This window comes from Trachemys scripta, chromosome 2 (genome assembly GCF_013100865.1).
Source record: "Trachemys scripta elegans isolate TJP31775 chromosome 2, CAS_Tse_1.0, whole genome shotgun sequence".
Taxonomy (NCBI): Eukaryota; Metazoa; Chordata; order Testudines; family Emydidae; genus Trachemys; species Trachemys scripta.
In genome coordinates, this window is record NC_048299.1 from 156,318,971 (window position 1) to 156,335,508 (window position 16,538).

At 49.6% G+C, this 16,538-nt stretch overlaps 1 protein-coding gene across 2 annotated transcripts in view; it reads left to right on the forward strand.

The window, feature by feature from the left end:
• The window catches only part of LOC117873036 (indoleamine 2,3-dioxygenase 1-like), a 17,843-nt gene extending 5,003 nt beyond the window's left edge, over positions 1–12,840 (forward strand). For both annotated transcript variants that reach the window (XM_034762017.1, XM_034762016.1), the window contains exons 2-11: positions 689–818; positions 5,282–5,377; positions 5,466–5,585; positions 6,101–6,219; positions 6,805–6,819; positions 7,781–7,880; positions 8,555–8,672; positions 9,773–9,824; positions 10,806–10,954; positions 11,605–12,840. In XM_034762017.1, coding sequence (XP_034617908.1) covers positions 729–818; positions 5,282–5,377; positions 5,466–5,585; positions 6,101–6,219; positions 6,805–6,819; positions 7,781–7,880; positions 8,555–8,672; positions 9,773–9,824; positions 10,806–10,954; positions 11,605–11,996 — 1,251 coding nt within the window. In that variant the 5' untranslated portion in view covers positions 689–728 and the 3' untranslated portion in view covers positions 11,997–12,840. The remainder of the gene's footprint in view (positions 1–688; positions 819–5,281; positions 5,378–5,465; positions 5,586–6,100; positions 6,220–6,804; positions 6,820–7,780; positions 7,881–8,554; positions 8,673–9,772; positions 9,825–10,805; positions 10,955–11,604) is intronic.
• The last annotated feature ends 3,698 nt before the right edge of the window (positions 12,841–16,538 follow it).

A 16,538-nucleotide genomic window follows, 5' to 3' on the forward strand; every position in this document is an offset into this window, starting at 1 on the left:
GGGGGGGGGGGTGTGCCTCAGAGCGGAGGAGGGGGTGGGGAGCTGCCGCAGGACTTGGGAAGGGGGCGGAGCAGAGGTGGGGAGCTGCCGCACAGCTCCCCGGGCAGGAGGGGGGAGCTGCCACGGGGGGGGGTGTGCCTGAGAGCGGAGGAGGGGGTGGGGAGCTGCTGCAGGACTTGGGGAGGGGGCGGAGCAGAGGTGAGCTGAGGTGGGGAGCTGCCATAGGGGGTGCCTCAGGGCAGAGGGGGGGTGAGGAGCTGCTGCGGGGGGGGGGGGGAAATCTGCCGCAGGACTCTGGGAGGAGGGAGGGTGCAAGGTGGAAGTTTTGCCTAGGGCGCGAAACATCCTTGCACTGGCCTGGCCCTGCCCTAAAGAACAATTGCCGTGTGACCAGGACAATTTGCATCAATAGATTATTACACACTACATTTGATAAGGGATCGATTCAGCTCTGAAACTTCCCAAACCTCATGAATAAAGAGAAGCATTAAGAGGAAGAAGTGATACTATTTTCAGTTTGCTGATACACAACAGAAAATAGAAAAATAAGCCATCAGGTGATTTTGACTGGGGAACAAAAAAGTCCCCATACATTACAACTTATTTAAACTCCAAAGAGTAGGGAAGTAAATGAAAAGAGACACGGCAATTTCTACTCCTGATGTAGTGATAATTTCTCATTGCTCAGGGACTGATGGGCAGGGAAACTAAGAAGCTACATCACAGGCATGGAACATGAAGACAAAAGTGAGAGTCTGCAGAACCTGGAGGAGTTTCACGTTTCAGAAGAATACGGCTTTGTTCTCCCAGACCCACTGGTAAGAGTTTTAGTATTACAGTAGCAAGTTAAAATTTTACGCAGCACATTTGCCTGGTCTGCTAAACCAATATACATAAAATTAGAGCAAATAGAGCAGATATTATTTATATTGCAATATAAAATAATATCTGCTCTATTATATATAGCAAAAATAGAACACTGCTGCTTACTAATTAGCAATTATTGCAATTTTATATGCCAAGTGCTCATTAGTGTATGTGTAATACAATATTACTTAGTTATTTAATGCTATATGTTTTACACACACACCATTCCTTAGCATATGTATATTTTAGTAATTTGTATGTATAACAAACAATTTTTGTAATAGACATTTAAGGCTTCAGAGTGACTTGCCTGAGAGTTTGTATGTAGAGTCACAGTGTGAAGCACTGGAAACAGCTCCAACGTGGCTGAGAGCTCTTTTTGCTCAGAATATCTCCAGGTTGAATAAGCAATGGATTTTGCTGTCTGCTACTGGCCAATTTTTAAGTTCTCAGAAATTAGACTCATGCCTGACCATAGCTACAAACTGTATACATGTCACTCCAAGAGTCCTAGACTATTGTGATAACAGAAATAACACATTACCGCCCTTACTCTTCAACTACTTTGCACAAAGCAGTTTCCTTATTTGTACGAGAGAGACTGCATTGATGGTGGATTTCTTGGTCCAGCTGCCAAATCCATGTGACAAATATCCCAAATGCACAGAGCTCCTCACCGCAGCACACCCCCCTCATTCATCACCCACGTAACACCACAACTAGCACGTGCAGTAACCCCAAACATCACCCCGAAGCCGAAAACGTCTGAGAGTCAGTGTGAAGTGATGGAAACAGCCTCAAGTGTGGCTGAGAGCTCTTTTTCTTTAGAATGGCCCCAGGTTCCATCATTACTGGGATTCACCATCTGTTTTAAAGATTATCCAAAAAACGGTTGAGAACTTAAAAAAAAATTCTAAAACCACACCTGACTTTCAGATTATACCTTAAACCAGTAGCTGAAAGCCCATCCTGTCATATGGGTGTAATTTGCCATAAGCTACACACTTGCGGTTGGTTTAAGAGACTCAGTGGATGAATTAAATATTCTATGAAACTCTCAAATGATTTAGGCGCTTGCTACCCTGAACGTATAATTCTCAAAATGCACCTTTGACTTCAATGGGACTTAAGTGCCCAACCATTTCATGCTTCTTGGTCCCTTCTGGCCTTACGTTCTGTAAACTATTAGATCATCTCACCTGACCTTCTGTACATCCATTCTGTATAGGCCATTATTTTTTAGCCAGATAACCCTATATTTACCCAAAAACTTTAGTCCGACCACAGCATTTCAGTCCTCAGGAGACTAAACTGTGGACCCCAGGGAGAGACCAAGGTACCACCAGTGTCTGAGGGCCGGCAATGGCATGGAATTGATTAGATATGCCCAGATAATTGGAGGAAGTGATCTGCACAGCCACACATGATCAGAGACCTTGGAAAGCACAAAACTCTCTGCCATCTGACCTGGGAAAAAATTCCTTCCTGAGCCCCAAATCGCAAGGGGTGGGGGGGAGAAAAGAGAATCGGTGGTTAGACCCTGAGCATCTGAGCACGACCCATCAGCCCCTATCTGGAAAGAATTCTCTGTACCACTTCAGACCACCCATCCCCCTTCTCCAGCTAATCTCATGTGCTGTTTTTCACCCTCCTTTCTGTGAAACATCCATCTGGCCAAATGGGGTGGGTGGGTGGGTGTTCCCGCCTGACCCCTGCAGGGAACCAGCTGAACCCTGAAACATAAGCCAGTGATTATAATCAAATCTCAATGCAAAGCTCTAAGTGTTATGAACCCATTGATAGCAATGCAGGTAATCCTGTTCTCCCCATGGCCAATGAGGAAAGGAGATGTATGAATCCCCCAGTTCATTCACAGATTCCAAGGTCAGAATGGACCAGCCTGACCCCCTGCATACAGATGCATTATTCCAGCTGACGGGAGAAATTCTATGGCCGATCTTTTAAAAAGATAGATAAATTCAACCTTGAAGTAAGATGTAATTTCCTGGCTGTGAGGATGATTAAGTAATGAAAGCTCTTAGCAGGGGACGGGGTAGAATCACCAGCACTGGAAGTTGATCATTTTATTTTAAATAACTTCTACTTCCTGCCACTAAATCTTTTTATGCCTTTGTCAGAGAGGTTGAAAAGCCCCTATCACCACACTGGCGATCACTGTGTATAGATAATTGATTATCTTCTCTTTGATAAACTAAAAGTGAGAGATGACTTGAGCTCCTTAAGCCTCATTGCAAGGCTGGTTTTCCAGCCCCAAAGTAAAGCAGACTGACGTGATACTCTACAAATATGTTTACATGGTCATAACAGGCCAGATTCTGATTTCACTCCAGAGAAAGTAGTTACAGCATAAAATCAGAAGGAGGCCCAACATCTTGCACAAAATTAGATCTGGCCTTGGAATCTAGCAACGGACAAGGGGAGATTACATACAATCTAGATACGGGAATTTAAAAACAAATTTGTGTACATTGACATGACAGAAGGGATTATTTAATACTTAATTTTTCTCAAGAGAAATGACTTACATGGACTGAAATTTTTGACTTAAAATACCCATAGTAAATACACGTTGTACCTCAGAGCATCCCTAGATACTTACTGCGATTATACAGTGAAGTTTCTACAAGATCAAAATGTCCAGCAAGCAGAGCAGAAACTTTGATGTCGCTTGCTCATGAGCTTTCCATCTATTACTGACACTTAAGTATCATTTCATCCTGGGCTATACGAGAAATATAATCAACCAGTTTAATTTTCTGACGCAATACCATCTCTGCACTTCCTTTTTATTTGTGCCTGTATCATTTTCAAACCACTGTAAAAAGGGTTTTCATCACGTCAGTGAGGGGGGAAAAAAGTCACCAAACTATTTCTCCTAAAATGATATATTTGAGCATGAATAGTGCAAAAATTCAGGAGAAATAGTGCCTTGCTGTAGTATGACATCAGGCCACATTTTGGGCTCCACAAACATACAGTGAGAGACCAATAAATAGGAAGAAGCGCATTTAAGCCTCAGATCTACGTGTACAGCATGCTAAAAGCACCATCAGGCCATGGTGGTTTTAAAATGGGAGTTTCCCCATCAGTAAGTGAATAAAACCAAAACGTTTCTGTCTCGCATGATGCTTACGTAGTGTCTGAGTGATCCCAAATTAGATGCATCTGTCAAGCCTGATTGCTTATTCTGTCTGTTCTCATTACACTGGCCAAACCACATTGCCCATGCCCAGGGAGCACGGTTGGACAAGCGAATGTGTTGTCTGCCACTTGGTTAAATGGAATTTTGATTTGTAAAAACAAAACAAAGAACAATTTCTTCACAACTGTGTGTGTTTTACTTTGAATGACAGAATATTCTGCCTCTGCAGCCTCTTCCCCCTTGCAGCTAATGATGAATAACTAACTGTATTTCAAGGCACGCTATTGTTCCCTGCTATGCCCACTGCAGGCTCGCTGGACTCCAAGGTGATATGCTGGAGCTAGGATTAGTGGCCAGACACAAAGAGTGCGCCTACACTGCAATTAAAAACCCACGGCTGGCCCAGGCCCGCTGACTCAGGCTTGGCCTAAGAGGCTGTTTAATGCAGTGTAGACGGTTAGGCTCAGGCTAGAGCCCTGGCTCTAGGATCCTGCAAAGTGGGAGGATACCAGACCTTGGCTAAGCCCAAACATCTCTACTGCAATTCAGCAACCCCTTAGACACGTGTGGCTGACCCTTGCCAACTGTCTTGGGCTAGGGCTAATTGCAGCATAGACATACCCTCAGTCTTTAACATAGCGGAGTTTTGCTGTAGCAAAGACAGAAGCAGGAAGAACTAGCAGCCCATCCAATATTCAGGCCCTAGGCCTCATGAGGTCTTTCCTGTTGTTCTTCCCTTGGCAAGAGAACGAGCGGCACTCCCAGATTTTGTGACCAAGTCTGTTCAGACCGCAGCGCCCACTGAGGTGCTGGGCAGGGAGAATTGGGAATGGGGTGGGACCAAGAGGGAAGCGATCGCTATTTCCAGCTCTCCCCTAGATTCAGGTTCTCTTGGTTAGGACGTCCCGAGAGGAACGTTCTGATCTCTGAAGGGCTGGAATTTCCTGGCCACAGCCAAGTGCTCAGCCCACACAACTGGGGCCAGATTTACAGCAGTGCCCTGCGCCCAACGCGTATCCAGGACGCCGAGCTCTTTTGAAAACCTGGCCTTCAACGGCCTGCAGCTGAACTCGTAAGTCTCCCGCTGGAGTTGCGGGGGAGAGTCAGTGGGAGTTCTGTGCTAATATGGGAAGGCCGGTGAGCGGGCAGGCGGGATTCTGCTCGGTTCAGACCCAGAAGGAAGCTGGGTTGCAGCAGGGAAAACATTCCGTCGTTAAAAGGACCGCCCTCATTTAGATTTCTTTCATACAGACGGAACTGCCAGATTATTACGCTCCCTGGATGAATGTCGCAGCCAACCTGCCCCACCTGATAGAGGGACATCAGCTCCGCCGGGAAGTAGCAAAGGTTAGCTAACCAGTGCTGCACGCAGCAGGTTATCAGACGATAACTAACTCTTCCCCGGGTCTGCGCTAATGTCTCTTTCCCCTCGCAGATGCCACTGCTCAGCACACAGTACCTGCGAGGACACAGGCAGCTGCGCCTGGCTCGCCTGGCTCTCGGCTTCATCACAATGGGATACGTATGGCAAGGAGGCGGCAGACAGACAGTGAAGGTCAGCACCTTTGTTACCCTCTGCTGTCCTACATCCTGATCTTCCGGCATCAACAATGCCAACATTCAGTGTCTGGCTTGGCTCCCATTTCATTAGGGCAGGTCAGAGACTGAGGAGCAAGTACTGGGGAACCTTACTAGCCTACCTACCTGTACAGCATGCAGTGCTCAGTAACATGACCATGCTCTTCCCCTGTGCTACATGAAGAGCAAGCACCAGGAAGCCCAGCTAACCACCCACCCTCTGTCCCCGAAGACACAAACTGCGGCAAAAAGCATGATCTCTGAGCCTAAGTGCCACCCTCTTGAACTGGTGTGTCAACGTAAAGCGGTGGATGAAAGGCAGGAACTGACAGTGCCCTGGGGTCACAGTGCCCCGCTCGGCACTGATCTGCATAACTGCCTTTGTTAGAAGCAGAGTTTCCATCCCAACAGGGTGAATCTCCCCAGTTCTCCTGTTTCGTTACCCAGCACAGTAGCCATCTGCTGTTCCTGTAACACTCTTGTCTAACCTAGATCCTTCCCAGAGCGCTCGCGGTGCCTTACTGCACAATCTCGGAGCTTCTCGACCTGCCGCCCATCCTTGTCTATGCAGACTGCGTTTTGGCAAACTGGAAGAAGAGAGACCCCTGTGGGTATGTAGAGCTCCGGGACCACCTCTGTCAGACGCCACAGCGCTTTGTATACAGTAACGACACCACCACCCTGCGCCTGTTGGAGGTGTAGGCATGCAGCTCTCACCTGTAGGTCATGCCCAGATCAGGTCACCTGAATGCATATAAACATATTACAGTGAACCCAGTCAGTGCAATCATACAGGTGCTATCCAGACGCTTTCACCTGCTGGTGCCACATTAACTGATCCAGGCATCCTCCTGTCTGGTACAAGCCTCCTCATAGGACATTTCAGCTACCGACTGCTTCGAGACTTGGGGTCACACAGCTCTGGCAGTGGCAGGGTGAGATACTAGGGGCTGTTCTCTTCAAAGAGCTGAACCCAGATAGAAGGTAAATTCCCGCCCTGAGCCCCCCATCCGTGACTGGGTGCTGGACACCCCACGGTCTATGCAGCCCCAGTTAGGGTTCCCTGGAAACCCATGTCATGGCCACTCAACAGCGCTGGGTTGTCCTCGCTTAAAAACAGTCTTAAAATCTTTCCTCCTCCTCACGGCTTTCTTTTTTCTTCCTCAATTGCGGCTCCGTCCCGGCTGTGCCTGGAGACCCCTGAACGCAGAGTAAGTAGATCTGGTTTGTCTTGGCGAATGACAGGACTGTAGAGCGCTGTGCCAGAGTGACCCCAGGGGTGCAATTCCCACCTCAAGGAGACATGCGCAGCATGCTCAAAGTAGCGTGTAGCCGCAGCGGGTGGGAGGGGCTAGCCACCCCGAGTACATGCCTAGCATCTCGGGCAGGTGCGTACTCAGGTGCAGCCCCCCCGACCACCATGGCTACATTCAGGTCTTAGTGTGCTAATGCCCATCAAGCTAGGTCAGGTATGTCTCCACACGCTGGAATCATGCCTCCAGCTGGAGGTGCAGGCACACACTGACAGGCATGGGGGAGAGCAAAGAAAGGAAAGGTGGCTTGGTCTTACGGCTACAGCAGCATCCCCAACTCAACCTGCACAGACTAACAAGTGCACCACCGACACCAAACGGGGGGAGGGGTGGGGTGGTCTTCTTCACCGCTGTGTTACAGCTTTTCCATCATAAAACTGGGATAAAACTACTTTTGGTGGGGAGAGAGGGAGGCAGGGATTGATTAGTTTATGCTCCTGGAGTGACTTGTATGAAAGAATACCAGCATAGTATACACAGATATGGGAAAGGAACAAACCATTCAATTCTGCAGGGTAGTTTAGAGAGCACATGCAAAACATGTGCACGCAGCACCTTACACAACTGATTTCACAGCCATTTCTATACGTCAGCCTGAATGCGTGTTCTGGGACCTAATTCAGGTTTTCAAAAGGTTTTGCTTTTCTACATGCAGTTTCATCTGAAGAGCTGGCAGTCTAGCTGCACACAAAAGCCACTGCATGTTTTCCTTTGGATTCCACACTAGCTTCTGGTTAATGATATTTTTACACTGCACAGTTCTCCTTGGATACAGTTTCTCAGCATCAGCTACAAATTGCTATTTCTTTGAGGTCATTTTACTGACCTAGCCCTGAGGAATGCATCTTTCTTCCCTTAGGAATCTCGACATCCTGTTTTCATTCCCTGGAGGGGACAGCAACAAAGGTTTCTTCCTAGTCTCTCTTCTTGTTGAAGCAGCAGCTGCAGCTGGAATCAAGGTACCGAGTCCTAATGAAATAGCAAGGGGGCTCGCTCGCAGCTGGACTAAGTGCTGCTTACAAACTCTATTAAGTTTACCTCACAGGAGCCTAGCGTTCTGCCCAGTAGATTCTACGGCAGTTTAAAGTGATCAAACGCACCTAGGACATGGTGACCAAGTACAAGTGCAGGTTTTTCCACCATCCACGTAAACCCCTGTGCTGTAGAAATCAATCACTTTGCATTCTTCACCCAGCAGAGGCCGAGATAGTTTTTTTTCCTTATTTGCCCGCAGATGGGAGACCCGCATCATAAACAAGAGCAAATGGGTCCCAAGCCTCAGTCTGCTGTTAGCTCTGTTCTTTTCCACCCTTCCCTGCTGTTGCCGACTACTGGAGTCACCTCAGCATCTCTCTGCAGGTTCTAGCTGCAGAGCTGTGGAGAAGGGGTTTGGACACCATCCCTTTAAGAGGGTGGCATCTTTATGACCCCACTGTAAGTGAATCCCTGCTAAGGAGGCACCAGGGATGAAGCCCAGTTTCATTCCCTACCAATCCCCGAGATGGCTCCTGCTGGAGAACCCGACAGTATCACAACTGGGAGTGACCTGGGAGACTCTGCAGTCTCTTTCCTCAGAAAGTCTGACCCTTGTGTCCTGGATACCAAGAGTGTTTTTCCCTCTGTTCCCTCTAAGGCAATCCCCATTATTGTCAATGCCATATTGCACCATGGCCTTTGCTCCTTGGAAACAGCACTGCAGGATGTGGCCTTGTCTATATGCAAGATGCGTGAAGCTTTCAAACTGATTCATGGTAAGTGCTTAGACTTGATAGCTGCGCTTGCGAATTCTGACCAAAAATCCCACAACAAAATTTACATTCATGCAACAATCAATCCCTATTTTATTACTTCCAGGTAGAGAGACACGCTCCCTCCCCGCAACAGCTTGTAGTTAGCTCCCTGAGTCTGTTGCAGAGTCTCCTTTGTGGTCAGATAGGCAATTAGAATGAGTGTGTAATGGTTCCCAGGGATGTGTTGAGTTGAATGCTGATGTGGGAAGGATGCAGGAGCTTCCTCAATGTCCAAAACTGGGCATCCACAGAAGTGTATTTCAGCCAAAGAACTAATTTTCTGTCCCTAAAGACATCCCAGGGTCAGTGCTCTGCTGAAATGAGATGCGTTTTATTCTAAGCTTGTCTCACCAAATACACGTTTTAGCATGTATGCCAGTCAGCATGCCCGTGAGAGGGATCACAGAGACAAATAACAGACAGCAGCACTGTTACACACTGAAATGAGCAGGAGACTGACATTCAGAACTGAATCCACATCACGAGTTACCATCTCTGGTGCTAAAGCTATAGTACGATGCCGGGTCTGGGAACTGTTATGCAAACCACTTTGGCTCACTAAATGAAGCGAACTGCAAGTACCACTAACTGCCAATAGCATTACTTCACTCAAGTTGCCCAAGTATTTGTGGGCAAGGGATGTCTGCAAACCACTGCCTGTGCATGGCTGGGGCCGAGCCCTGCCTGGCACCACAGAGCAATGCGTCAATCCTCTGTACCAGCAGCAGAGCCAGTTCCCAGTGGGCTACCACAAATTGTACTTTATCCTGCAGAGAGGCCAAGCAAGCAAGGGGCTCCCCTGAATGTGATCACCCCAGTTTGTGCAGTGCTGAGTAGGCGGATGTGTCATTTTAGAAATGTATCCATTAAACAGATTAAATACTTTAAATCAATCAGAAAGGGGCATGGAATCTCTCCAAGCCAAATAATATCTGACGTAACACTCACATTGCTGGCAAAGGGCGATATCTGAAAAGCCAGGGCTCTAAGGGTTAGTTTCACATGTTGCTTATGGCTCCAATGCACTCATTAACCTGAATGAATGTTCCGTGTCTCCACAGAGTGTGTAAATCCAGGAGTGTTTTTCAGATCCCTTCGCATATACCTCGCAGGGTATGTACCTTCTCTGGGTCACTCTCTCTTATTAGGAACAAAGGAGTCACTAGACTGCATCAGACCAATACCCTGCCTCCCACAGGGACTGACACCGGATGGTGTAAGAAAACAGCAATTACAGTATAACCTGCCTACTACAGAAAAAATTCTTCCAGCCCGCTCAGTTAGGGGCTGATCCTGCCCCAAAGCAGGTGGTGTGTAATTTCCAATTAGGTATAAGGAAGGAGAATGTACCCACTTAAAATGGAAAAAACACAAACCAACCAACATCATTAAGCAATATCATCTATAACATTTGCTCCATCATTTTATAAACGCACAGACTTCTCACCTCCCAGCAGGAGCGGGTATTTAGCCTTCTGCTTCCCCTTCCTGACACCAGCTCCTTTCCATTCCCCCTTTTCTTGTCTCTGTCTCGCCCTCTCTGGCAGGCAGTGGCCACTTTACGAAAAACTGGACTAGTGAGCCGAAATGTAGGGTGACCGGATGTGCCAATAGTAGGGGCTTTGTTTTCTATAGGACCCTATTCCCCCCCCCACCACAGATTTTTCACACTTGCTATCTGGTCACCCTACCGTGATGTTACCTGAGAAACTTTGCCCATCACATGTTGGATAAAGAACTAAGTTCCCAGCCCAGTCCAACAGGCACTGCCTGGAAGCCTGCATCACAGCCCTGAGTTCCCCTTCCTGCAGGTAGCACAGCGCTTTCACGATGGGGATAACTAGGGGGTGGGTTAGGCCTCGGTGGTGCTAAGGTCATTCCGAGTTAACAGAACACAGATCTTGCATTGGGCTGCGTTACAGCAGAACCACTGTTTCCAGGAACAATTGTCTGGTGAGAAGTTGCCTGTACTGCAAGTCACCAATGTCTATCACCATGGTGGGTCAAGCCACACGGAAACCCCAACAGGCAGTTAGCACATTCAATATGGGAAAGGCCATGCAACTGCTTCTTGCTTCGTGTTTTTGGAACCAGCTGGAAGGACAATTTCCTGATGCCAGAGGGGCTGGTGTACGAGGGGGTGTGGGACAGCCCCAAGCAGTTTTTCGGCGGCAGTGCAGCACAGAGCTCTACATTACAGTGCTTTGACGTATTGCTAGGAATCCAGCACAGCGCAGCCCAGGGTAAGTGGAAATAGATGCGGTTGGAAGCTGCAGTTATTGTGGGACTAGTACATGAGCCTTTCACCAAGAGCTTCCGGTTCTAGTGAACCAGCCACTAGAATATTGTTCAGCGGGTTAGTCCAGAAGACTCCTGCCAGACATGTGTGGGCAAGAGACCGGGGTCTCCCCAGAAAGGGATTTCCCCCTCAGAACAGAACAGAACAAAAAACAAACCTCCCGTGGGCCAGAGCCAGAACAAGCAGGGGAGCCACTAGCCTCAGCTTAACAACAGGTTATTAGAAACCATGTGTGCACACTCCCCGCTTTCCAGCTGCCTGGCCCACATCACTCAGTAAAGAAGCAATGGGCTCGGATAGTTTTCAGAGGGAATCAATACTTCAGCAATAGTGCAGTCACTTCCTGGGATAAGAGTTTAGAGCAGGGCTCTGGAGTTGGGAGAGAGAATCAGTCACCGAGAGGGCCAATGATTTACATTCGTTTTTGTAACTCACTCACTCAGAGGAGTGATATTTGTCACACAACGAGGAGCAGGGAAGGGCTGAGCTGGGTAACCACCTCCGTTTTGGTCCAGCACCTTTTCTTTAGTGGGGGCCAGTGCTGAGCTCTCTCACTGCATTTCCCAAACTAATGCTCTTGCCTTGCTGTTGCAGGGTTCTCAGCAGAGTACCTCAGTTGCATGAGGGATTACATGCCAGCGGCTCACAGGGCCTTCATTCAGACCCTAGCTTCCGGCCCCTCCCTCCGGCAGTTTGTCCTGGCAACAGGAGACGCAGGCCTGCATGCAGCTTTCAACAAGTGCGTGTCGGTGCTGGCGGACCTACGGAGCTATCACATACAGATCGCCACCAAGTACATCACCATCCCGGCTGGAAGGTGCCGAGTAGAGCAGCAGCAGCTTGGGGGCTGTGTCCACGAGGGCATGTCAGTGCTCTCAGAAAGAGGAACTGGCGGGACAGGGTTTATGCGCTTTCTCAAAGCCATCAGAGACACCACCCGAAAGGCACAGCTCACGGAGGAGGAGGCAACGGTGCCAACACACTGACTAGCCCACGGTGATGGCACATTCAGATGGGCCCCTCCATGCCCTGCCCCTCTCCTGTTGCTGTCAGCCCTGGGTTAGCCATGACCTTGAGATGGGATGGGACAGCCTGGACATGGGGAAGGATTGGGCCTTCTCCTCCACAGTCCAGGGGAGCAGGAAGGCAGCACCCAGCCTGATCTGTGGACCATTGCAAGTGGGTGCATCCACTGAAACCACAAGGACTGGCTGGGGTCCCTGGCCCATTGAATGGTGCCTGTGCACACTTTGCAGCATGGGCAAGGACAACCCAGCCATTACGGCCAGCAAATCCGTTGCTTTCTAGATTGTATTTATATCTATGGTGTAAAGAGCCATGCACACTGTCATAAATATAAAGGGAAGGGTAACAACCTTTATGTATGCAGTAACATCAAATCCCTCCTGGCTAGAGGTACAGAATCACTTATCTGTAAGGGGTTAATCAGTTCAATTAACCTAGTTGGCACCTGACCAGAAGGACCAATGGGGAAAGAAGATACTTTCAAATCAGGGGCAGGAGTTGTTTGTTCCCTCTGGTTAGAGAGCGACAGACACAGACACACCGACCCCGACCAAGCAGGTAACCCAGCTCCTATTGAAATGATATATCTAAAATTACAGAAATTTTCTTGCGATTACTTACAATGATTAGCGCAGGGAAAATTCACAAGCTAAAACAAAAGATAATCTAAGAGGGAGGTTTATTCCTGTTTTTGTAACTTTGAAGTTGAACCTAGGAGGGAAATCCTCTATGTTTTAAATCTTTTTATTACCCTGTAAAATTACCTTCCATCCTGATTTACTTTGTCCTTTATAATAAAAGCAGCACCTCTAAAAAAATTCTTCTTTTAAGAGCCGGATGGGTTTTTAGGACACTAAAAACTAAAGGGTCTGGTCTGTGCTCACTTTGTTAACCTATTTGGTTGCTAGATTATTCTCAAGCCTCCCCAGGAAAGGGGGTGAAGGGGCTTGGGAGGAGTTCCTGTTTCCCCAAAATATCCAAGTGGTCCTTTTCCTAAATCTTTGTTTAACTCACTTGGTGGTGGCAGCACATCATCCAAGGACAAGGAAGGATTTGTGCCTTGGGGAAGCTTTAACCTAAGCTGGTAGAAATAAGCTTAGGGGGTCTTTCATGCAGGTCCCCACATCTGTACCCCAGAGTTCAGAGTGGGGGAGGAACCCTGACACACATTCATTGCACTGGGGAGTGGCGGGAAAGTGAAGTGCTTTGTACCTCTGTCCATATGGTATCTGCGGTAACAGCACATTTCAGTGCCCTTCCCATCGAGGGCCGGCGCTTCCACTAGGCGACCCTAGGCGGTGGGGGGTCCTTCCGCTCCGGGTCTTCAGCAGAAATTCGGTGGCGGGTCCCAGAGCGCGTGAAGGACCCACCGCTGAAGTGCCCTGAAGACGCGGAGCGAAAGAACCCCCGCCGCCAAATGCTCAGAGGAGGAGCGCTGCCGCCTAGGGTGGCAAAAACCCTGGTGCGGCTCCTGTTCCCACCTGGCGGTTATTAGAGCTCTGCCCCTAGCTGGGGTTGCTGAGAGAGACACATGCTTCTTCCAGCTCTAACTTCCCCTGCACTCAGGTGATATTTGTGAATCCCCCAGGAGGAGGAAGTGCAAACAGGCTGCAAAGCCACAGGGGGAAGAAAGTTATAATGCAACTTGCTAAATACTTGATTCTGTATCTGGCCTCCTGTTACACTGGTTTCTAGGGGAGCAGGATGCCCACAACCCCAGGGGCCTGCTGCTGGCCCACCAGCCCCTGGAGACAGTTGAGGCAAAAGCCACACGCCAGGGCATTGCATGACAGGAATGCCTATTCACAGCCCTGGGAAATGGACCGACGTTCCCCCCTGCAACACCCAAGCAGCTTTTGCAAACAGTGTCTCAAACTCATCTGCCAGGAACCCCAAGCGGCAGCAGCAGGTGTAGCTCACCCTGTTGAGAGCCCGTCAGTTGGGGATGCAGCTGCAACTTAGAAAGATACAGGCAACCAAAATCCAGGGCAACCGAAAAACATTGCAACTGTGGCAAGCTGAACAGGCCGAACATGAAAAGCCACCAGGCAGAGCCTGGTGAACTTCCATTCTGCCCCAGACTGGAAGAGATCAGCTGACATAACTCCCACATTGCCTGTCCGGGCTGCGGAGGCTCAGACCCTCCCCATTTTGCCCAAGTTCAGGTTTCAGATTGATGCACTTGTACACTCTGTGGCTGTGGAGGTGGGGGCAGCTGTTGGCTGGGGTATGACAAGAGGAAGTCTGATTCATAAGGGCAGGAACCACTTCAGGAAATCCCCTCACACCCCACCAAAGCTCCAAGCAGGTGCTGACCAGGGCCGGCTCTGGCTTTTTTGCCGCCCCAAGCAAAAAACGCCTGGCTGGCTGGGGCAGCAAAGGGAGAGGGGCGGGGAGGAGAGGAGGAAAACAAACCCGCCCCCGGCCGGAGCAGTGGGGGAGGGAGAACAAACTCGCTGGCCGGAGCGGCGAAGGGGGGAGGGGGGAAAACAGAGAACAAACCTGCCCCCAGCCGGAGCGGCGGAGGGGAGGGGGGTAGGAAACAAACCGGCCGGCCGGAGCAGCAAATGGGGCGGAGGGGAAACAAACCCGCCAGCCGGAGCAGCAAGGGGGGGGTGGGAGAACAAACCCGCCAGCCGGAGCGGTGAAGGGGAGGGGGAGGGCAGGAAACAAACCTGCCCCCGGCCGGAGCAGCGAGGGGTGGGGGTGGGGGACAAACCGGCCGGCCGGAGCAGTGAAGGAAAGAAAAAAAAACCAAATACTTGTGGGGCGGTGGGAGCGTGGGTACAGGGGGACTCCCGGCCCTGCAGACCCCGGGCAGCGGAGTGCGCACCCCAGCTAGTGGGGCAGGAAAAGAGAGAAGGGGGGCAGCCAGGGCTTCCTTAAGCGGGGTACTTGCCAAGCGGCCCCTCCCTCTGCGCCGCCTGCTGGGAAGACTCCATGCCGCTCCGGTCGGCAGGCAGGGAAGGACGTGGACTGCCCTGCCAGGCTTGCTGCAGGGCGCTCCCCTCCTCTGCCCCCTACAGGGCGGCGGGAGCAGCAAACCAAAAAGAAAAAACCTGCAGGGGCGGCCAAAGCGGTGAAGCACAAAACAAAACAAAAGGATTAGATGGAATGCCGCCCCAAGCACGAGCTTGCTCGGCTGGTGCCTGGAGCCGGCCCTGGTGCTGACTCATGGCCGCAGTCAGGATGGTCTCGTGGTTCAGAGCCAGGTGTGGAGCCACAACCCCTCCCCCCCCTCTAATTCCAGTTTTACCGCCAGCCTCCTGCAGGACCCTGGACAATCCATGTAGGGCCAGATTTCCAGAGAGCTCAGCATTTGGTGTGCACCCCAAGCCCTAAGGCCCCCTTTCCAAGGGCAAACGGACTCAGTAAGCTGTGCTGAGAGAAGAACCCCGACCATACGTTGGCTAGTCATGAGACCCCATTCTAAGCCAGAGATGGAAGTTACACTTTCCCTGTGTTTGCTGCATTATCTTTCACCTGAGGATCTTACTTTGCCGCCTGAGAAGATGACGCTAGGTCTGATGTACTGAGAACTGTGTTGGAATCGCAAGCTGTCACTTGGGGGGCCGGAGGGGGGTGAAGGAGCAGAGTTTCCTGGCCATGCTTTCAGGCTGGGGGGCAGGGGCTCTGGGGGAAAGTGCCCCCAGTCAGTCCACAGGAGGTGTATGTAATAATTTAAAAATTTTGGCCAGAGGCATAAGGACCTGAATAGTCAAACTTGGATAGCCAGTTTTAGGGGCCAAATTGACTCGCCCTAGGTCGTCATGCACAGAGCCAATCTGTGGCAAAGCCAGCAGAGAACCCCAGGAGTCCTGGCTCCCAGTCCTTTAGTGGCTTTCCATGGAACGTTTATAGAAATGAGCCCAGTAATGCTGACAACCTCTAGGAGATTGTAAGTGTTCCCAGCAGAGAAGCGATGGCGAGAGAGCTGGGCTGAACTGAGAACAGTGAAGGATTTTAAATGTTTTTGCTCTGAGCTTTCACATTCAGTTAGGACAACTCAGTCCCCCTTCCTTTAGGGCTGGTATCCGTGGGCAACACGTTGAGCAGGGCTGCACTTAAGCAGAGTTTGCTCAGTCTTGTCTCAGTTCCCTAATCAGACAGCAGCCTTAGCCTTGTCTGCATTAGCCACCTAGTGGGCAGGGAGTTTTGTTCCCATGTATCACTGAAACAATTAGCTTGGAAATTAACATAGCCTTATTCTAATGACCCTCCCATAAATAGCTATTTGTTATACTCCATTAGCTGGGTGCATGCAGTAGGTACAGATGCATATTATGCTCCAGTGACAAGCACATTAGCAGCATGTAATTTACTAATGCAAATTAAAACAGGCATTAGTATCTTATGCTCTATTTGGCATTGGCAAATTCATAACAACATTAGCATACATTTAATCATTAGGAAGTTAGCTGGAACCTCAAAGAAATCCTCAAGTGACATGAAACAAGTATTAGGAAATTATTTTATGCCCTGCTGTGATGCTTATTTTTGTG